Source organism: Ambystoma mexicanum, chromosome 10 (assembly GCF_040938575.1).
Source record: "Ambystoma mexicanum isolate Mex_15411 chromosome 10, UKY_AmexF1_1, whole genome shotgun sequence".
NCBI classification, from domain to species: Eukaryota; Metazoa; Chordata; class Amphibia; order Caudata; family Ambystomatidae; genus Ambystoma; species Ambystoma mexicanum.
The window spans coordinates 417255221-417279297 of NC_090932.1; the positions used below are offsets into that span (position 1 = coordinate 417255221).

The 24077-nt window shown below is 46.7% G+C and overlaps 1 protein-coding gene across 1 annotated transcript in view; it reads right to left on the bottom strand.

The window, feature by feature from the left end:
- Window positions 1-23842, bottom strand: part of LOC138492879 (thiamine transporter 2-like) — a 110029-nt gene extending 86187 nt beyond the window's left edge. Inside the window, exon 1 of the mRNA XM_069620198.1 lies at window positions 23684-23842. Within this exon, the coding sequence (XP_069476299.1) occupies window positions 23684-23842 (159 nt within the window). The remainder of the gene's footprint in view (window positions 1-23683) is intronic.
- Between the last annotated feature and the right edge of the window lie 235 nt (window positions 23843-24077).

The following is a 24077-nucleotide window of genomic DNA, read 5'->3' on the forward strand; positions in this document are numbered from 1 at the left end:
TTTGGAGGTGGATGAGCAGAGAAATCAAAAAGGAAGATGTTTTGGAAGAGAAAGATTGAGGTAGAGCAGTCCCAGGCCACAGAGAGCCTTGTGGATGATGCAGGGGGTCTTGAAGTTAATCCTTGCAGCCATGGGAAGCCAGTGAAGATATTTCCCAGCTGCAGAGATACGATCCCTGGGCTTGGGGTCAAAGGACAAGTCTTGCAGTCCTGTTCTGGATAAGTTGTAAAGGTCAAACAGTAGAGGCAGGAAGATTTAGAAAAGGCTGTTGTAATAGTCCAGAGGTATACAGTGTTAATAACATTTTTAGTGACACCTGAATAACGAAAATAATGTCGACATTTTTAATAAAAGTATAAGTGGGGGGTGGGGAAAGGGATATAAAAGGGTGGGGAGGTTTGTGGGGGTTAGCAAAGCAGGGGAAACGGGTTTGGGGAGTGCCCGAAATAAAATAAAAAAATAAAAATAAAAATGTTTTCGTTATTTAGGTGTCACTAAAAATGTATGTCGTTATTTATGGTGTTGTTTTAAACACATGGAACCTAGTCCAGAATAGAAAGGACCAGAGCTCTGGAGATAGTGAGCTTCTGGGGGAAGTGAGAAAAGGAAGAGTACCTCTGAGGAGGTGCAGCTGATAGTTTGACTTCTTAGAGACACCAGAGATGTGAGGAGAGAAGGAGAGGGTGGAGTCGAAGATGACACCAAGGTTCTTAGCCTCACAGGAAGGAGCAGGAAGAGGGCCCAGAGTGGGCAGCCAGAGAGAGAGAGAGAGAGAGGAAAGGAGGGAGTGGGTTTCCCAATGAGGAGGATACCAGTCTTACTGGCATTAAGGCAGAGATCATTAGCGGCGCACCATTCCTGAATTGCGGCCAGACAGTCTGGTATGAGAGAAGAAGCAGAGGTGGCTATGTGGCTGAGGGGGGCCTGAAAGAGAGCTGAGTGTTATCTGCATAACATTGAAAATTGGAGTAGAAAGTAGCAATGCGGTGGGCAAGCGGTGCCAGGTAGTGGCTGAAGAGCCAGGGAGAGAGGTTAGACCCCTGGGGAGCACCACAAGTAGAGAGAGAGCTAGGAGAGAGAAAAGACCCCAGTTGGACCTGAGAGGGTCGGTCGGTGAGAAAGGAGGTCAACCAGGTCAGGGCCTGATCAGTAATACCAAGATTATTGAGGAAACGATTGAGCAGGATGGCATGGTTGACCATGTCAAAAGCATAGGATAGATCGAGGAAAATGAGGACAGAAGGGAGATTAGAGCCAAGATTGTAGAGAAAGAGTCTTCACAGGTGTTCAGAAGAGCAGTTTCCGTGCTTCTGGCAGCTCTGAAGCCAGACTGGTGGCCATGGAGGCAACCAACAGATTCAGTATGTAGATTAAGCTGGGAGAAGACCAGATTTTCCAAGAGTTTGCCCACGAAAGGAGTGATGGAGATTGGGCGATAGTAAACCGGAGAGGAACGATCGGCCGAGGGCTTCTTTAGAAGGGGGTGCACAAGAGAGTGCTTAAGGGGGAGGGGAAGTTCCAGTGCCAAAGGAGCAATTACAGAAATCGGCCAAGGCTGGAGCAAGGGTGTCGATGTGGTCCTTGATTGTTCTGGATGAGCAGGAGAGAACCTTCTTTGACAGGACTTTCATAGATTGGACTTGTCTAGAAACATTGTCAATGGTGAACAGGGGCAAGGAGGAGAAAGGAGGAGTAGAGACGGCCCAGCAGTGGTAGAGGAGGGGGAAGAGAGGGTGGACAGGATGTCCTGAGTTTTAGTAGTGAAGTGAGAGGCCAAGGCTGTGCAGAGGGCCTGGGAGGGAACATGAGATGTAGAGACTGCAGTAGGATTGGCCAGTTCCTTGCAGATTTTGAAAAGTTCGGCCCAGTTGTTAGATACCGCAGAGATGCAGACTTGGATGTAGGCTCTCTTCATAGAGAGGACAGAGAGTCTGTACTGCCTTTAGAGCAGGCAGATGGTTAGTTTGTCAGGGGGGGCGACCAATGCCCTCCACTTCTTCTCCACCACCCTACACTTGCATTTAAGGGCAGCAAGGTCGGAATCGTACCAAGAGTTGCACTTGGATTTGGGCTTCAAGCAGATCCTCACAACAGGGGCAAGGACATCCAGAGTGTTAGAGATAGAGAGATGTCAGTTAGAGAGGGCTGTGACAGGGTGTGAGTCAGCTGAAGGTGCAGTAGGAGGAGAGAAAGTAGCGGCGAAAGCCTCAACTGACACACGCTTCATGGGTTGGATGACTGAGAAGGTAGGTGGCAGTGCTGGAGTCACCTTGACCTGCGGGAAAGAGAGAGAGAGGTGGGAAGAAAGGAAAAAGTGATCACTCCAAGAGAGAGGAGTGGTGAGAGGGTTAGAGAAGGGGAGGTCTGAGGAGATCAGAAAATCCAGGGTGTGCCCTGTAGAGTGAGTCGGGCCAGAGGGAAGAATAGAGAGAGAGAGAGAGAATCGTAGAGGTTGTGAAAGAGTACCAAAGAAGGGCTGGTAGCATCCAGGTGGATGTTCAAGTCTCGGAGGAGGAGAAGTTGAGAGGTAGTAGCAAAGAACAAGGAGGAGAGGTCAGCCCACTCAGAGAGGAAGAGGGCGACCTGACCAGGCAGACTACAGATAGTGGCCCAAGTGAGAGAGAGGCCAGGAGAGATAGAGACATAGAGAGCCTGCAGACAAGGCATTCAAAGGAGGAGGAGTGCTACATTGGAATAATAGAAGCAGAGATCCACTACGGCAGATGGCAGAGGAGTGTTTGATAGCTGAACGAGAGTGGAGCAGGTTGCCACATTTGAAGGACTTCAGGGGAGGGGTACTGTTACACCGTTCCAGCGATGGTCTCTTTGGCAGCGCTGCCGGTTATGCGGCACGATACAGGTTAGTACGCCCAAGATGGCCGCTAATCTCCTTGACGTTACTGCAGACAGCGGTACAGGCTCTGCACGTCTCCTAGAGATGCGGATTGCCGGTCACGTGATTCCATATTGTGAAGGAAGGACTGCAATCCGATGCGTCGCTACTGTTGAAGACGGCGCTCCACTTGTTCAGCTGCCCTCTTCCTTTCTCGAGATCTCAAATCGGCTCCTGTATTGGATCCCGTCCACCCCCAACAATCCATCTACTTCCATTCTCCGTTCTGAACATCACGTTGTTTCTGACTTCCTATCCAAAGGTGGCTTTTCTACTAAACTTCCGGGACCTAGGTGTTTAGCCTCCAGTATTCTGGGTCCGCATTAGCCCTCCAGTTTTTTACGGCGGGATTGACCAAGATTCCAATTCTGCCACAATCCTTCCACTATACAGAAGACTGCTACCTACCTCCAGACGTCCTGTGAGCCGCATCCATCCAGGGTTTTCTTCCCCCTGAGGGTTTCCCTGGGGGTCGTGCTCCTTCCCTCATTGGTTTTGTTATTATTTCCGGTAAGAGGAGGGCAGGGCTGTCCGGGAGATCTTCATTTCAGCATTTGTCTTCTCCTTGGGAAGTAGCTGTCTGATCAGGTTAGTGATATTCTTTGATTCCGATTGTCAGAGATAACAGGTACAGGCTAGAGGTACACCCTGCGGAAGTGTTGGAAGTTGCCGAGGATGGGCAGAGCAGGAAGGAAGAGAAGACAGGGTAGTCAGAGAGGGAGAAGAGAGTGCCTAAGGGGTGGCAGAGGAGGGAGGCAACAGGGTGGCCAGAGAAGCAGCAGGGGGTGCCGAAGAGAAGCAGCAGGTGGGGCAGAGGAAGGAGGCAGCAGAGGAGCCAGAGAGGGGTATGAAGGAATATCAGGAAATGAAAGGAAGTTGATAAGGCGTGGGAAGCACATATCAAAGAGGAGGAGATTGGCCTGAGGGCCCTGGACCAAGACAGTGCCATTTAAGTAGACATTAATGATGGTTTTAGAGGAGTGGAAGGGAGCTAGGAGGGCCTCCCATGGGGTGCCACCATTAATGGGAGAAGAGGAAAAAGGAGAGAAAACAGAGACCGTATCGGGGGTCCATAGGCTTGAAGAGGGGAAACGACAAAGAGTATGTCAGTAAGGGTTTGTCTGGAAGAAGCACTGGGAATTTGCGAGGGGTGGGGGTGGGCGATATTTCAACTGCCTAGGGGCCTCCACAGGGTTTAATCCAGCACTGGCAACACCTGCTTCTCCCAACTAACATCACACATCATAGCTGGCAACCAACAACATAACAGAAACTCACCATTAGCCTACTGCACAAAAACAATGCATATCAAAAATATTTGGTGGGTGATCCCATTTGTCAGGTGGCACCCTCCAGCCTAATGACAGTGAGCAGAGTGACATGCCTTTATGTATTTTACCATAATTTAAATACGCCCTTGACTTAAAACATACACACTGCAGCTTTTCTGCCACTTAGTCGGGGGGAAACTGCAAAATCTGACTCCTGACTCAGTCTGCCATTTCCAATCCCCAGCTGGTAAAACACAGTAAATTAGTCCACGCATGCCTTGAATCCCTTGGAGAGCGGACAGTAGACATTGAAGTTGTGCAACAATGTTCTCGTCATTTAGCTTAATCAGAGAGTCAATGATCTTCCACAGGCACCTTAAAGTATACAAGTACAGCAAAAAGTAAAATACCTGCTTTGGTGCGTGTGATATTTTAGGATGGAGAAAGAAAATCTATTAAAAAAAGCATCATCTTTCTCCAAAAATTCAGGAGTCTCCTTTCTCAGTCAGGAGGGTTGGCATGTACGGCCAAGACAACCTCCTACAATATATTATGCAAAACCCCACTGCGTCTCCACAGTATGCAAAGCACTGATTCATACGTATTCTTAATTCACATCTTCGGTGGATGCTCTTCACTACTGGTGTGATAGGAGATGCCGGACCACATGAAGAAAATGTTAAGTGTTATGAGCATTGCTGGCTTTCTGTAATGCAATACCCAGCATCAAACAACTCCTTCTACTTGGTGGTCATCTCTGGGCCAATGACACTGGCTTAGCAGAGTCCCTCACAGTGGTAGGGGGCCAATGGACCTTATAAATGCGACCACTGTAAGAAGCTACTTTCCCCAAATAACCCTTTCCATGACCAATGAATGCAAGCAAAAGGTGAAGTTGTTTTCTGCTCATCACGTGCATCACGTACCTAGAGGCCTAAAGCTTCTCAGGGCAGGTATGAATACAGAAAACGATTTTAGAAGTGCCCTAGAGCAGTTCAGGGAAAGCACAACTCAGTAAAACAGTTTTAGAAGAGCAGCAACTTTTCAAGATCAGTACAACCTATTGGTAGGTAACCAATTACACTATTTCTAAGCACATGAATAGACAGTTTCACCAATGATACTTTGTGTGTTATACAATTCGAAGGTAAGTAAGAACTCTAGTATACTTTTCAGAAGAGCATTCAGCAATTCATAGGTAAGTATTAACTACAAGACTGTTTTAAAAATGCACTAGGAAGATCAGGGAAAGCAAAACCCAATAGTACGATTTAAGAAGAACACACATGTAATGAAGGTGAGTCCACACTTTTGTAGGATAAACTCTTGTTTCTTTATTAACACAAAGATCTCTCTCAGTGACCCCCAGCTCTGGTAAGCTTCTCTCCAGCTCCAAACTGTCCATATTCCAAGATAAACACTCCACACAGGTATTCCACCAGCCAGGGTTTTATGGTCTAAGAATGCCCAAAATAACATAGGGGACAACCAATACAACACATCTCCTTTCCTCAACTATATACAATAATATTTACATATGCAAGGTTAATTTTGATTATTTCTCAAGCGTCGGATTGGCGCCACTATGGACAGATTCCAAAAGCTGCCCTCCACACACTCTCACATCACCCCTCAGCACTTCCATCACTTGCACGGGATTAGAATACGACAACTCCTCATCACCCCTTTCTTAATTCGTACCCAATCACCCACACACAATTCCACTCTCTTCCGACCATGCCTCTCATTCTCCTTCTTTACTCACGCCTCTTTCTTCCTCTCCAGAGTTCTCCTCACCTCCTCCATGACACAATCAGTTTCCCTCGACCTCTCGAGCTAAGGGGGTGTTACCTTGGTATTCACCTTCCTCCCCCTCATGAACTCAAAAGAGCTCCTTCATGTGGCGGTATGGCAGGTGATGCCCAATGCATGCAATCACAATCTCTCCCTCACAGCAACTTTTTTATCTTTCCCTCACACTTCTGCCATCCTCACTGCCTCCATTATGCATCTGTTCACTCTCTCGATGGCACCTTTTCCTTCAGGATGATAGGCCGACTTCCTCTTATGCTTCACATTTCAGCACTTCAAATAATATCAAAGCACCCCAATACAAACTGTCTTCCGTTATCGGTCAACATGGAACAAGGTAAACCCTGTCTCTTGTACACACTGTAGAAATTCAACCACATCACTCCCCGTGGTTTCCTGAACAATCTTAAACTCTGTCCACTGTGATAATAAATCAATTTAGACCAAACTGAACTTCCCAGGACTGCCACCAAGGTTGACCAGGCCCAATATATCCAAAGACAAGTCAAACCACACTTTCTCTGGGACATCCACCATCACCATTGGCTGTAAATGAACCGCCACTCCTTTACCTGACTTCCCACACTCAACAAGCGTGCCCAGTACCCTTCCTATGTCACTATGAAAAGCCCAGGCCATCAGTACTCACTCCTTAATACTGCTTTGGTCTTGGTCATTACTATGTGACCTTCATGGGCCGTCTCCACCATCATCCTCCATAGGCTCTTTGGAACAATGGCGTGGTCCCACCGATACAAAATTCCATCTTTGGTACTAAGCTCTGAAGGCACTTTCCAAATAATCCTCTCCTCGTCACTCAATCTTTTTTTCTGGCCCATAAATCCAATTATCCTTCCCAGAACACACTCCTCTCTCACAACACTACACCATTCTTACCGGGACACAACCCCTCATCTTCAGTAACACCACCTAACCGTGACAAATGATCTGCTAAAATATTCTCTTGACAAATTTGCGTCCCTGCTAACAAATGTGTGTCCCTGCATACTGGTCACCCATCCAGCAACTCTCCTCGACACCTTGTCTAACCCCTTTTCTTCAAAAATCACCTTGAGGGGCTTATGATCAGTCTTTATGGTAAACTCTGCTCCCCACACAAAGTTTTGAAATTGTTCAACAGTCCAGTGACACGCAGGGGCTTCCTTTTCAAGAACAGAATAGTTTCTTTCTGCCCCCTCAACATCCTAGAGGCATGAGTGATTGCCTGCTCCAAACTGTCCTCACCAGCTTGTTCCAAAACAGAACCAATGCTGCTATCACTGGCATCTACAGTTATGATACACTTCTTTTTGGTACTTAATTGAGCCAACAGCCTCACCAAGTCAATTTTACCTTTATTGTGCAAAAACCCCAACTCACACCCATCAACCCACACAAACTCCACTCCTTTTTTAATAGGCTCCTCATCTTAACCACCTTGGGGGTCATTACGAGGTTGGAGGTAAGTAACTGTCCTTACCGGCATGGAGCAAATACCGTGTCTGTGTGGCAAAGAGCCCGCTATTAGAGGGCTATCATGAGTTCGCGGGCACGAACTTTGCGCCATGCAGGTAACGATCTTACTGCCATGCTGCTAAAGACCCAAAAATCGCCCTTAGCGGCATCGAGGGATGCGCAGATAGCACCACCGCCATCCATGGTTCCGGCATTAGCGGTGACCGCTATCAGCGGTGGGTGCTAATAGCGGTCACCACTAATAGCGGTGACCGTAAATAGGCAGAACCGGAAATAGCGTCATCGCACAGGAACGGGAAACAGTACGGCAGCCATCTTTAAAAACACAATCCATTGCCATCCTCAGCACCCAGGATCCACATCACCACCTCAACCAACAGCATATTAGAATGCCCAAGTCACTGAGAAAAGGAGCTACGCGCCTGCGCAAGGAGCGCTTCTCCAATGAAGAGCTCAACATGCTTGCAGACACCTTGGCCGAAAATGGGTAGGTTGTTTTTGCAAATGATATGCGTCGACCTGCACTGTTGCGCAAGAAAGAGATCTGGGCGGAGGTGGCACGTAAAGTGAGTGCGGTTGGCAACACCCCACGCACAGTAAAAGATGTCCGGAATGGCAACAGGTGGCGGAGGTGCCTCACCCATTACGATGACTCGCTAGGAGGAGACTTGTGCGAGCTCCATTTGAATGGAGGCAATCGAGGGAGTGGGGGATATGGAACTTGGAGCCCCGTCATCGGCTGATGCAGGTAAGTGTCCCAAATAAACCACTGTAATGCAATCCATGAAGATGTCCCCCCAAACTGACAGTGAAATGATGCAATGCAGGGGCCACCAGACACATGTACGCAACCATGCCTACAGGCAGTGCACAGCACCATCTCGTCCACATGCATGATTCACCCCATACATGTGTCAGCCCAGATGCATCCCTGCATGACCCACCCATAAGGCAAGCAACCCGTATGTCACTACTTCAACGGCAAATACCTGCCATTCCATAGAATTGCAGCTACCCCAATGCATGCCTTATACACGTAGACCCATCACTGATGCTGTCCCTCTCTTGGTCCCCCACAGGCACACAATCTGACAGTGATGATCAGGACCCCACGGAGCAGCCCGCGACACCAGTGAAGAAGTCCAGTGGCACGGAGGGAGCAAACAGGCCCTCAACATCAAGGGGAAGAGTCAAACCAGGACTACCTCAAAGGCCCAACACAAGCCACAAAGCTACAGCACCAATGTGCAAAAGGGCCACCACCACAGCACCCACACCAGCCACCACCACACAGGAGCCAGTGGCTGAAGGCTCTGTTTCCACTGCCAGCAGTACCATCGGAGAGGCAGCTGCCACGGCACCCGTGTCAGATGATGATACACATAGTCTGACACCTGGAACACCTACCGCAACAGGCCCCCTGCAGTCACCCCACCTCTCCCCAACCAGCATACACAATGCCAGCAGCCATGAGCTGTCTGCTGTGGAGTCATGGCCAGGGAGCCCCAGCCCCACGGGGAGCATGCATGATGCAGCAACCATGTCGCATGCAGCTTCGACATCCACCGGTGTCCGGGACAGGCAAGAGAGAATCACGGTAATCCAACAGCTCCAGGAGGAGCTGACAGGGCTGGTGATCAAGAAAATCATTGAAAGTGGCCAGGCAAGGGAGGATTTCAGGGAATGTGCAGCGTCGCTCAAAGCTGCCATTGAGTCAACTTCCACAAACATATGCAACGAATTGGCGGCTGTGAGGCAGGTCCTCACCCGCATGGTGGAAGCCTTGGAGGCCCTGCGTCCCGCACAGGTGATCGAACAACCAGGCACCTCCTCGAATGCCAGCTCCACACAGACCAGCCCCCTGCGTAGGTCTGTGCGGAACTTGCGCAGGTCGGACAGGGGTCCACCCGATGCTGGCAGTGGACAAGGGTTGTAGGTGCAGCCTGCCATTCCGAACTATTGCAGACTAATGGTGCATGCAAGTGCACACCATGTGTGGGGAAGTTGAGGGGGGGGGGGGAGGGTGTGTGGGGAAGTTGAGGGGGGAGGGGAAGGGGGGAGAGGGTGTGTGGGGAAGTTGAGGGGGAGCGGGAGGGGGAAGAGGGTGTGTGGGGTGGAGGGCTTGTGCACATTCAATGTTCTATTTGTTCAATACACCTGTTGTGATATGAGAATTCACATGACCGGACATTGCTTATTGTGTACGTGTGCTTTATTGGTGAACAGTGCACAGTGTCCATGTCCCCGACACTACCAGTGCCCTGAGTCCCACCTCCGAGGCACATTCCGCATCTATGTGTTTTAGAAACATTGGTTAATCAAGGTCTGGCGCACGGCACGTCCCTCCTGTGCATCGCTACCTCCCTGATGTGCAGCCCCATCTCCTCCATCCTCATCCCCCTCGTCAGGTGGTTGCAGTTCAACGTCAGGGGGCAGAGGCACATTCCGTCTGATGCACATATTGTGTAGCATGACACATGCCATGATGATCTTGCCCACCTTCTCATGCCCGTACAGGAGTGCCCCACCAGACCTGCTGAGGCAACGAAATTGTGCCTTCAAAATCCCAAATGTCTGCTCGATCACCACACGGGTACGTGTATGTGCACAATTGTAGTCCTCTTCGTGCCTGTTCTGCGGGTTCCGGACAGGGCTAAGGAGCCACCTCTTCAAGGGATAGCCAGCATCACCTGCATGTGTGAAACAATGGTTATGTGTAAGTGATTACACCAAATCTGACCTGTATCAATGACACAATCGCATGCATTTATTTCCTGTTTGCATCCACATATCCATGCAAAAATACAGCTACTCAAAGTAACTGCAATGTGTGAATTCATATGATCGACAGGTGTGCGTGGCATCGTCTAGTGGGCGCAGGGGTGTTCTATTCCTTATGAGTGCTCATGCACTGTGGTTGCCCATGCCGGTTGTTCCCATGATCTAGGTAATGTGTAGTTAATTGTATGCTTTTATCCTGTCACCGTTGAAGCCAGACTCTTGATGATCTGACTTTCCACGCCTGATGTAGCCGTGCTGGTATGCTGGACCTCTGTGGTGGTGTAGGAGTGAGATTCTGTATTTTGGCCTCATGTGACTCCTTTGTATGCACTAATGGACACATGTCCATTGTGGTGATGTCATTCGGTCATTTGCATTGGCCATACTAACTGCTTGTCGCTGTTGTGTATGTGCAGTGTACATGTTGATGGCTATGGAATGGTTGCAGCACTGCCTCATTTTCATAGTAGTGCAGCTTACCTCTTGCATTTAGGTGTCAGGTGTCAGGTCCAGTCTGGCCTGCTTTGGGGTATGAGTATGGTCCATCCTCTCAGCTAATCTCAGCCAGGTGAAGTATGCATCTCCCCCCACCCATGTCAGCCAGGTGAAGTATGCATCTCTCCGCCCCCTATCTCAGCCAGGTGAAGTATGCATCTCCCCTCCATCTCAGCCAGGTGAAGTATGCATCTCTCCCCCAATCATCTCCCCACATCACACTGCCATGAGCTTGACATGCAACTCACCGAGAAGCCAGGATCGTTGTCCTGCTTGTCGCTCCATGTAGCGTGGTATCATGGAGTTCCGCATGACCATTGAATCATGGGTTGATCCGGGAAATCGGGCACAACAATGTGTGATGATCTTGTTTGAGTCACATACCATTTGCACGTTGATGGAGTGGTATAATTTATGGTTGTGGTATACTACCTCCATGGCATGTGGGACCACCAATTCAACATGGGTGCAGTCGATAGCACCGATGCAACCTGGGAAGCCTGCCAGTCAATGAAAGCCAAATTTTGTGTTGGAGATCTCCTGGGCAGTCCGTGGTAGGAATATGTGGTCACCTGTGTGCTTCAGGAGGGCATCGAGCACTGGGTTCAGCGCCCGTGAGAATAATGGTTGTGATATGCTATGCATCTGTCCTACTGTGTGCTGGTAGGTGCCTGTGGCTAGGAAGTGGAGCACTGACACCACCTTCAGTAGAAGGGGGATGGCGGTACGGATGTCTATGAGGCTGGCAATGTCATTATGTATCATGTCCACAATGGTGGTGATCGTGTCCCGGTCTAGACGGTACAGGGTGTGGATCTGCTCAGGGGTTAGGCTGAATGGACTGGCTCTGATTCGAGGGATTGGGGGCTGCCTGTGTGGTACAACTGCCTGCTGCACTGGTGGTGCATGCTGGGCCTGCCTCACCCTCCTTCTCCTCCTACGTCTCCTCTGTGCTGCCTGTTGTTGTTGGTGCTGGAGTTCCACAGCAATCATGTCCTCCAGCCCCAGTATTGCTACTAGTATTGGAATCATTTTGGTGTGTGTCTGGGTGAGGGTAGGGGTGTGCTCCTTTTGTGCTGGCCCAGTCTACATTGGCTCCACCTGTGATGATTGTGTGCACCTGTGGCAGTTGGGAACACTGCACATGGCCGTTTATGGGTGGTTCGCGATGCCGGTCTGTCCTCCATGCTGGTAAGGTACTTTCGGCCTTCAGTAGGCTGTTATTTGCATGTCCGCCTGACTTGTGTTCAGCTCCTGTTTACGCCATGCCGCTATTGCTGGCATTTAGAGTCACGTGCCCGCGTCAATGGCGCTATTAGAGGCACCGTAAATAACGGTGCCGCTGATAGCGGGTTGGCGGGTTGTAATGGACCGGAGCGGTAAGCGATGCCGGTAATCCTTTACCGGCATCGTTTTTCTCTTACCTCCAAGCTTGTAATGAGGCTGTCAGCAAAGTTATGAACGAATTGCTGATAGAATTCGATCATTCCTAAAAATGACCTCATCTCGCCCTTGTCCTTGGAGAAGGCACCTTCTTTATTGCATTAGCCATGTCACTTTTGGGCCTCAAGCCTTCAGCAGATATTTTGTGCCCCAAATACTCCACAACGTCCAACAATTTCCTGAGTGTCTCTTCATGCTCCTCTAGAGTCTCTCCACATACCAAGATATCGTCTTGAAAACAATGTGCTCTCCACAGATCCTTCAAAAGAATATCCATCATCTTTTGAAAAACAGATGAAGCTGAAACCAGCCCAAATATCATCCGGTGAAACTGAAACACACCTTCATGGGTAATAAAGACACTTAACCTCTTTGACTATTCATCTTCCTCTACTTGGTAGTAGGCCAATGTCATGTCCAGTTTAGAAAAATACTTGGTCTTCCCACCATTGTCAGCATCTCCATTATATTAGGAAAGGGATGTCTCTCCACAAAATACTTGTCCAGCTCTCGCAAATCTATTCAGAGCCTTAACTCACAGTTTTTTTTTCACCACCACCGAAGGGGATACCCATTCTACACTTCCTGCCTTCATTATCACACCTGACATCGTAAGACTCTCAAGTTCTAGTTTCACTCTTTCTCTCAGCACCAATGGAACTGACCACAACTTTGCCGCAATTGGCACACTTCCTTCCTTAAGCACTATTTTGTGTCTCATACCTTCACGCGTCCAATACTTTTCGATAACACACTGGGATATGATTTAACTACACTCACACCGTCTCCCACATGCAGCACTTGTTGAACCGTGTTGGGATCAAGTCTTGTGCCCAATCATTTCTGCTCTCTCCACCCCAAAATTGTTTCACCACCCTGTGTGAAGTAAACCTTGCCACATGCTTACCTGCCCTTAAAGTTCAACCTTGCAACAAAGTATCCAATGACACTAATCTTCCTGAAATGATATCCGCCTGGCTTAATATGGGGGCAGTAATTTTTCTAACTGTCCGCCCACCTCCCTAAGGAACACCTGCCATGAAATCAATGACACATTTGCCCTGTAATCCACCATCATCCTCACACCCTTCCATCAACTTCAATTTCCGCAAATGGGCTTTCTAAATATTCATCACCAGTACATTTGACCATGTTGACTGCAATTACTTCAACTTGGTCCTCTTCCTCATCTCTTGAGGATTGGTTCTCCTCTTCTGCCACATACAACACTCTCCGACCTGCCCCAAAATGTGAGGTTTGTGCAACAATTTGCATAATGACCCCATCTTTTACATTTAGAACATGTAACCTTCCTTCCTGGAAATGCCAGGGACCCAGCAAAATGGTTGGCACTGGCACACCTAAAACACAACAGTTCCTCTGCTTTCTGACCCTTGAATGTATCACCTTTTTAGTCGGGAAGTTCACAGACATGCTGAGTACTCCCTTTCTACCTCTTCTTCTTCCCCATTTCCCCATCGCCCACCCTCAGCACTTCAGTCGTATGCGCTTTACAATCCTTCTTTGCCAATTTGGCAACACATGCTATTGAATGCTCAAGCCTTTTTGCAACATGAATAACTTCATCTAAACTTGGCTCGTCTTTCAACCACAATTCCTCCCTTATTTTGTCATTACTAAAATAAATCATAAATTGGTCCCTTATATGTTTATCCAACTTGTCAACAAACTCGCAAGAGAGAGACAGGTTGCGAAGAGCAGTAAGGGTATTCTTCAACTGATTCCCCGTCTTCCTGTACCCTCAGACCAAAATTATATCTTTCTAGAATAGTGCTGGTTTTAGGATTAAAGTGTATATCCAATGTTTACAAAGCAGTGTCAAATTGATTTGAAACAGACCCCTCATCTGACTGATCCAAATTCGGCAATGTCTCATAAATGCGCTGCCCCTCATATCCCAAAAAGAGCATTATATGGGACACCTTGCGGTCTGTATATATAGTGTTGCAACAAGCAACGCTCACATAGTGGAGAAATCACTTTTTCCATTGCACCTATTTAATTTTCAAAGGCCCGAGGATAGGCATGAAGGACGGTGGACCAGGTACCCCTGCACTGGCCATCACATGCAGATGCTCTAACGTTGGTGTGTGTTCCACAGTACAGTTTATGTTGCTAACCACACTTCCTTATGGCTAATCCACTTTCCCAAAAGGCCAAGAAAATATCATGCCCTGCATGGCAACCTTAATGTAGCAGAAATCCTTTAATGCAAAGGCGATCCTAAATTTCCGCTTTTCTCCAGTGCACTTGACAGTGTACCCGATCTGCTCTCGGGTGCGAAAAGGTATTGCATCTCGTTGCCTCGGGTGACCGATGTAGCTAAAATGTCCACGGTGTGTTAATTATGTAGAAAGGTCCTCTTTTCAAGCTTTGCGTTGTCGGTTAGCAACGCAAAGAGGGATCTGGGCGCACGCAGTTCCACTGTTCGCGGCAGGCTGTGTGAGTGCATGCGCACCCAAATACTGCTCATATTCTTCCCCCTCCTCTCTTGCATATGCCGACTTGCCGGCTCAATGAACCGCAAGATGTGTGAATGCGTGCACAAGCAAATTCTTCCCCCTCCTTACTTGCATATGCTGACACAGGGTTTGATTGCAGCACTGTCTCCGTTGATCCAGCGCCCACCAGCGTTGGGTGAGCGAGTGCGGACTCAGCTCAGACAACCATTAGATGTGGCACTAAACGCTCCAGAATTCATACCACAGCCGGTGATATCAGTGGATGGTTTCCCCAACTTCCTAGGTGCTGCACAATCTGCTGGGGATCATTGGCATGGGATTCATACGCTCGTCGCCAGTGAAATGAAGCTGAGTCCACACTTTCGTAGGAGAATCTGTTGTTTTTTTATTAACACAAAGATCTCTCTCAGCGACCCCCACCTCTGGTCAGCTTCTCTCCAGTTCCACACTGACCATATTGCAAGATAAACATTCCACCCAGGTATTCCATCAGCCAGGGTTCTATTGCCTAAGAATGCTCAATACAACATAGAGGTCAACCAATACAACAACATAGTTATTCAGGTAGGTAAACCCTATTGGTAAACTTGTACACTCATGCAGTTAAGAATAATAAAACAGTACCAAACACAATTACTTTTAAGAAGAGTGCAACACTATTTAACGTAAGTAAAGTAATGTATATACTTTCTAAAGGAGCAACCAGCAACTTAAAGGTAAATAATAACTTGTGTAACACTTTGTAATGTATTATATTTCAGAGATCCAGTTACAACACTAACTCATTTACAAGTAAGTACTTTTACACTTGTTATAGGTTTCAAGACAGAAGGCTTATCTTTTGTAGTCCTTCCCTAGTCTTCAGCATGAATTCTTTCAGAGACAGAAGAGGGACCCTACTGATCTTGGAGCTATCTGTAGGCAGGTCAGGATAGGGCTTAGATGCAGGAAAGTCAGGGTTCCAGTGGATAACTTCTTCAACAAGTAGGTATTAGCTTTAGAGTTATTTAAAAGTGTTCAGGGACTTCACAAAAGGCTCCCTATATGCGTTGCAGCATTAGACCTCGGCGAATGGCATGGGCAAACTCCCAACCACACGAATCACCCACTCCGCCTGACAGGATTCATACAGGGCTTAAGGTAAGTATAGCCGAAGCCAGCACAGTAATTTAAGGGAAAAGTATAGCTTCTGGGTGAATGCCTTCAGGATGTAGCAGCACAAAACCCATGCCCTGGATTCTTGGTATGGAGACTGACGAAATGGACACTGGATGGTAACTTGCAGCAGCATTCGCCAGAAGAGGATTCCAGCAAACAATTCTTCACAATTTCTCACAGCTCTGTTGATTTGGCACCCTTTTACAGGAACCAGATGATGGACAAATGTCGCCGGTCTGATTGTCTTCACTCTCTCCGCCCTGCACTCTGCTGGGGGGACTTTAGGGATTCGAATCATCTCTCTGGGGGTTCAGCAGGAGTTCACCAAAGTTTCAGCAGGATTCGGACTTCAGAAGAACATGCACTGCACACTGGCTTGAGATCCCTCAGTATTCTTGTTTTTCAGCCCAGACAGTTAACAGCATGTCGAGATATGGCTCCTTTTGCAGGTCTTCTTGAGACTAGTGGATCTCACCAGCCTCAGGGCAGGAGTCATCGCATTTGGGAACCCCAGGTAGATTGGAACGAAGGGCTGCATCAGGCTCCGGTTAAACAGCAGGCTTTCTGGTCGCTGAAAATGACTACAGATGTCTTTTCTTCATCTTCTTCTTTGGATTCAGCTCCAGTGGTCAACTTGTCAGCAGCTTCCAAAATCAGACTCTTTATCAGGAACTACAGCACAACGTCTGCAAGCTCTCCCTGCTGTTTACAGAAAGGGGCTGTCTGGCTGTCCAGTAGGGACAGCCAGCCCTCCAGTGGGCACTGTTTCTTTTCAGGCAAGCTAAAAGACAAAGGGCTGCAAAGTTTTGGACTCCTCCCCCGCTTCCTGCCTTCTTAGACACTCTGGAGCTCTGTAGGGAATACAAAGGATTCCTGCCTTAGTCAAAACTTGCCAAGGTCGTTCCTACCTAGAATGGGAGGAGAAGACCTAGGAAACAACAAGCAAACATGAAATGTCAAAAAAAGAAGGAGCCCGCCATTCTAGCAGAATGATGACCCTCCTGTGCATTACAGAAACTGATTTGACAGCCTGCGAGTAATAATGACGAAAAGTCATTAAAGTAGTTTCATTGCCACCAGCCATTGAAGTAAACTTGCAATAGTAACATAAATGTTACCAGGTAAGTAAGAAAGGGAATGCTTGAATCTCTTCAGAACTCCACATAAGGTGGGGTGTGCTGGCTCACTATATACAATGTAAAGAGGATGGAAATCCTACTTTACCCCTTGGGAACAGTAGTTCACCCAAGTTCATTAAAGAGAAATTGCAAGGAAGCCACTGCATTTAAAATGATGTGCGCTGCCACAATACATTACAGTCAGTCCAAAATTATAGGAAACTATAACTCCTATCACACACTTTGGAGAGACATAAAAAGGTCACCCATAAAAAGAGTAAAAGACTAGGTGAGAGAGCGAAAAGATTCCCACTCACCTAGGAATAGGGGAAAAAGCATCACAAAGTCCAGCAAAAAGTACCGGGGTTGACACAGGTCAGGAAGATGTGTCACTAAAATGAGAATCTTACCTAACAGTGACCCAAAATATATGTTTGCAGTGTCTCATGGTGTATTATTATTGTTATTATTATAATAATAATAATTATTATTATTATTGTTATTATTATTGTATTTATTTGGCAGTGGACCTAGCTTCAGGAAGCAGCAGAGTGCTTTACAACCCAAAGGGGGAAGTACACGTAGATGGGAGCAGAAAGCAAGGGATCAAATCAGGGCAGCAGGAAGCTAGCAACAGGGGTGGGGGGGAGCGGGGAGGCAATTTTGACAGCAAGGGATCTACAAGTAACCAGGGAGGAAAATAGGGAGGGAGCCGATCGCCCAGCCACACGTTTGGTACAGAAAGGTTGGTCTCTGGCCCTAGGCATTAGGGAGAAGCCATTCCTTGAAGAGGAGGGTCATGAGATCCATTCTGAAATATAAAAGCAAGATGGAGCGGATGGTGTTGGCAGAGAAGAGGTTCCAGGTGCCAGGGGTGTAGACAGAGAAAGGCCTGAATTCTGTATCTTTCCTTCCTGCAGCAGCGATGTTCGAGTCTTCGCATGTCTTTGCATCTTGCTTCTGATTTATTGTGTGAGTAATGTGTGTGTGTGTGGGGGGGGGTGATGTGTGGAAGTGCTCAATGCGTTCATGTGTGTGGCGGTAGGGGTCTGCATAATGGATTTATATTGATAGTGATAATGCTGGCTTGTAGTGTTTGTGCAACATCATCCAATTTGATATATTATGAATTTTGGAATAGATTGTGGCTGCAGCTCCCCGACAGTGAAGTATAGTGACCACAAAATCAATGTGGTTTACAATAGGAATACTTGTTTTTTTATTATGGACTCACCTTTAGGAAATTATTTACACTGTCAATGCTGGGATATATTGTGGGCACAGCTGCACAGAAATTATTTACAATGGCATATCCTGTGAAAGCAAGCATCATGAAAATGTTGTCAAATGCTCCTATATACTGTTGGTGATGTGGCATCTGCTAGTTTTTCCATGTGTTACCCTAAAGAACAAATTGCAAATTGTTTGACTTTTAAACCCATTTTTCTAAAAAATATATATAGTAAAAAGGCACAATTAAAACACATTATTTTTCAAATGTTCTCGGGAGAAACACCTGATTTCCTCTACATTACCTGGGGCTCTCTTGCTATGCTTGCTCATGTTGCTTTCATGAGGATGTTAATGCACAACACTAAAGATGTTCACCTCCCACCACTGACCCCATCAAGAGCCGCCCGACTAGCACCAAAAACTGCTTCCACTACTGCCATTCGCATAAGAATATTACTGGCCGCACAGAGGGGCGGCTGGAACATTTGGATGCCAGGGTCCAAGTGCCACCGCCATGTTTCTATGTTATGTGTAAGATGTAAGATTTGATTCAAAACCTTACATCTTTCTGCGGCAGCATGATCTTCATAATCATTAAGCATGAGTGGTGGCCCAGGCTTGCCTGGGAATCTGTGGCACAGAGTATGAATGATTCTTTGTGGATCTTGGGGGGGATCCTCAGTAGGGCTCACAAAAGGGCCTAGTCAGTGGCAAAAGGTATCATTGTTTGTCAAGAGGTTCTGAACCTAAGCACACACATCTGTGGATGGACTGTCTCCACCTGCCACACGTCTGATCCCCTCTACTACCAAGCTGTGAGGCTAATTTTCCACCCCAAGTGTACATAAGCTCAGACTGCATATTGTCTAACTATAATGAATATATAAATTAACAAGTCCAATTTACAAAAAGGCATCGGAGGAGGTAAGAGTTAAACCAAATTCCATTGCAGCTTCCTTTTCAGAAGCCAGCGGGGATGCCACATCACTGTAAATGCTATGAAGCCCATGGAAATGTACATAAGCTTTAACACAGTTAGGCACAGCATCAATATCACAGGCATGGGCAGGGGGGTTTACATCTTGCGCAACATAGTGGAGAGAGTGAAGAGGTACCCTTAAAGTCTCCTCAGACCTATCATGATGGGGAGAAAAGAAACAAATTCCCCAGCGCCACACACCGAGACAAAGGGGTATATAATGGGGCAAAGATTGTGTTGCATGTCAGACGATATAGACGATATAGATACAGATGGGTATGACAAGGATTGTATGTCCATGTTCCAAACACAGAAGGTTAAAGATACCTGTGGCATCAAGGCATTGTACTGATAAAGGCCCACACATTGTAGTGCAGTCTGCCCTGGGACTGTCCCTTGTCCACTTGTTCTTTTTGTGACTTCTCTCAACCACACATCATAAGAGGCACTGCACTTTGGCATTACAGCTGGTGGCAAAGAAGCTTTCATGTAGCTGCCAGGTGTCCAAATGTCACCATGTATGATGCCTTCAGCCAGTCCTGCTTCATTAGCCAATAATCGTTTCAATTCAGGAATGTAATCAATTTCCAGTTCTAGAATGCAAAATTATGTTAGCTGAAAAGCCCAGACTGGTGAAAGCTGCCACACGTAGCATGAGTCCTCTTAGAATCCTATGCTTCCACCAGGGGAAAGGTCAGCTTATAGGAAGGATAGTTCAACGCAGCAACTTTTACAGGTCGGTAACTTTTGTTATTATAGCCAAAGGATATAACATTGATGCTAGCCCAACTAGTAGAGGCCAACTCATCACTGCCGTTTCAACAAATGTTTTCCTGGCATTTTTAGAAGGGGGGTGTGCAAGATCAGAGTATATTTTTTTTTATTTCTAATGGTAGTTGGGTGTTAGGGAAGAGGGGAGAGGTATGGGGGTCTCCCATAAAAATGCAATAACAAATGTGGACAAACCCCAGTGAGGTTAGGAAGATGAGCCTGCTATGCAAGACCCTCCCTAGGGTTCTGGGCAAGCAGGACCTCACTGGAAGTGACGCCCCTCTTGGGACAAGGACTCCCATTCCTGAGCAGAATTCCCAGTCCAAACCACTGTGTCCAGATATATGGATGCGGAAGAAACTTGACTATCCCCTACAACGACTATATTCCACAAAGATCCTTTGATGTATATATTGGCTACAGGCAATGCTGAACACAGCCTGAATGCCACAGTCAGTGAAGCAAGACAATGCTCTGTTTGTTCCTGTGACTTGTATAAGACAGGAAACTCCTACAGAGAAGGAGGAACCGCTACACAGCGGCGAGCCTCTGCATCGTTGATGTCCTGGAGGGGAGGAGCCACGCCAGGTTGCTGAGCCTGTGGCAACAAGGAGTGTGGGCACAGCTTCCACCTAACCAAGGAACCGAGTCCTGAGAAGGGACCAAGACGGCGATACCCATGTCTCACTCATCTGGTAACACTTGCACAAGCAAGTTGTGATGGGCCAGGAGGCCGGTAACGGATGCCGAGACAAGATCCTTTGAGGGAGCCCAAGTCCCTAAACTGTACATACGTCGGATCGTAGCTACTGAGATAGGTAGCGATGGGGAAAGCAAATGAGTTTACAGAAGCCCGACAGAGAGCCTACCGATACAAGGTACACACAATGTGATTAACGGATGTGAAATCTATCGAGGTTATGGGAGACTGACAAACCTGAATGTGCAAATACCCTATGAAAAGTGAACTGAGAAAAATACAAACATTGTGAATATGGCTGTGAAAACTATAAATGTTACGGGAGCATGAGAAACCCGTGGGTGCAAACATCCTATGAAAGGAGGATCGAGAAAGAGATATCAATGCTTTGAACTAAGACGAAGCAAGTACCAGAAGGTACAGAAGTATATTTTGGTTGTTTTCAATAAACCCTGTAATATGAAAATGTTTACAACAAGAAACTGTTTCTTTGATAATAGGAGAAAGTGAAACCCTAACTTGATACAAAGACTAGGAAGAATATCCTGTGTTGTGAAACTGAACTTTTGAAGTCCAGAGTCCATCAAGTATAAATCAGGCCCAGCCGACGCCGTGTTGAGGCTCTTGAACAAAGAAAGCCTCCCATTTCCCTTTTGGTTAGATGTTTTTTCTAAAGTGGTAGGGCCCGTTAGTGGACAGGATTCAGACTGTGGAACTTTATTTTGGACTTTAAAGCCCACCTTAGCTTTTGTTTTGTTAGGTAGGCAAGTTCCCTCATAGTGTTATGGCTAGTTAGGAGTTTTACCCTTTTAATTTGAATAAAACTTCTTGAGAATGAACTCCAATCGTCTGAGTCTGTCTGGTTCACCACACTCCACTGTGGCAGGTTTTTGCATTATAACCAATATCGTGAGAGGTTTGGGAATGTGGTAGATGTCTTTTGGAGCCTAATACAATGTGGCATTAGCAGAGTCCAGTTTCCGTCTGTGGAGGCAGTGCACTTTCAGGCCCTTACAACCCATGTGTTTTATTTCAGAGATAGCAGGTTGCCAACGAGCCATTGGTGGGGAAGGGACTTCTAATAATCCAACAAGAAATATCTTTCCAAGTATTCACTATTGCTAGTCTGAAAAATAAGACTTGGGGAAACTGGCTGCAATTTGGAGAAATGTTGATGTTCACAGCATTACAGAGGACCACAATGAGGCAAATAATGGTAAGAAAACATCTCATCTAAGGGTTAAACTGCTGGCTGTGAGATCATAAGGCCTTGGTCCTAATACCAGCTTTGAAAAAGGGCCCAAAAGAAACATGCCAAAAATTGACTATATTACAAAATGAGTTGCTCTAAACTCGGGCTGCATCTAACAATCGAAGCCTGGGTACGGAACAACCTGCGTACTCGACGCACTTGCCTACCTTCAAGCCTTAGCCTACTTGTCAGCTACCACCCTTCACCTTCCTCCTCCCACCCGAATCTTCAGTCCCCCATTGCCCACCACCCATAGCACTGAACTCTCCCCCAGACCTCCTTACCTTAACGTAGGTCCCCTCAATTGCCAGCCTTGCCTCTTCTGCTTCTAACATTTTCCCATCCCCCTTTTTCCTGTACATCCCACATGCCCTTTCGTGCTCAATTTACTTCTTATATTTTGTTCTAGAGCAAAATTCATAGTATAAGTATTATAAGATTTGCATGACTATCTTCTTTTTATTCAACAGTAAAACAAAGACTATACTGCTAAATTATCTGGTTGAATATGGTTTGCATTGTTAAAATTGTGAACTAATTTTCCTTGTTGGGTATCTGTTGTGTGGTGGCCAACAGTGGACCCCTTCCCAAGGGCCCCCTCGGCATCACCCTCAGTTTGCATCAAAGAAGGAGACCAGACACAGACTGATGGTAAACAAAGCTTCTTGTATTAGATAGCAAATACACAGCATGCAGGGTGATCAACTGATCAGCAGAGAACACAGCAGCACAAGTGTCCAGGCAGTCGGCACAAAGAGCTCTCTAGGGGCCCACCCCTAGAGAGCAGATTATATAGCATATCATAGGCAAACACATATATATCATAGCACTATCACAATGGGGGGTGTTAGTTGGCACGTTATTGCAGACATTTGGCAAGAACTGTCGACATCTCACTTGTGACCTTGTGACGCAGCCTTGCGGGGACATTGTGTTGTATCATGGATAAGCGGCATTCGTAGAAACCCTACAGTTATCTCCAAAATATGGTGCTAATGCTATACTTGCAGAGAATAAGCAGAAGGGAACATCTGGGTGCTGCGTGCAGTGGGAGGCAGAGGGAGGTGACATGGAGGGTCTGAGGCCTAACTGTACCATATAGCATAGCATTGCATAACACAGCATAGCATTATAATACTGCCACATTAACTGTCTAATTTAAATGTAGATTGCGTGAAACCTGCCTTTCCCTCATCTAGTAGTCTGTCAACGTTTGGGGCTACACTTTATATTCTAAAGATTGAATTCATATGTTATTAGCTATAAAGAAAGGGAAGACTTAACAGTTATTTTTAATTTCACCATGTGGACGATTTGCTAATTTGTAGACTGATTTTGACCGTCACAGAACATACTTGTGACCCTTTAAAATTAGATACACATTTAGGCTGCCTTCTGAGATATTATAGGTATACGTTTATTCATTTAACTTATTCAGTCTCAGTAAACGTGACCTATTTATTTAAGCAGAACATAAAGTTCCTCTAGTGCTCACAAGGACATGCTTTGATGGTCTAAACAACATCAATAATTACCCATCCCACTTGAAATGCATTGCATCAAGAGTTACATAGCAAACAATATTTGCTGGTGGGTGATGTAATAAACGGATCCTTTGACAAATGGGTGGCATAAAAAGTAATGATGATGAATTTTTGTGTGTCAGCATACACTTAAAAATACTTTCTTAGCTTCTGGTATTACGTTCGAAACATTCACGCAATGTGAACACTTTTTAGCGAGCTGGCCATTTTTCTTTTACTATTCATCAACAGATTAAAATGCACTATGAAATATAACAGCATGTGCTGACAATACAACTGTTACCTGCTCCACGGTGAAATTCTTGTACGGTCCAATCAGATAAGGGGTGAGGAATGGTTCCCCCGGCCTCATGTTAATGAAGAACCCATAAACACATAATACTGCTGTGGGATAAACCCAGGTGGTCTTTTGCCTGCGCTCCCATGGAGCCATGGCAGCTGCTGGCTACTGAGGAAGGTCTGGCGTTTGTCCCACTTGCGCACAGACGTCTTTCTTTCGGCCGGGTACACCAATGACTAATGTGCGTGTATGAGGGGAGTGGCTTGTTTGTAATGACAGCAAAACATGGCTCATGATACAGCAATTGATATCAATAAATCTGTACAAACCTTTGGACGCATTGCTCCTGATAAGAACAACAGTATGCTGATGCAGTCATTTCGAACTA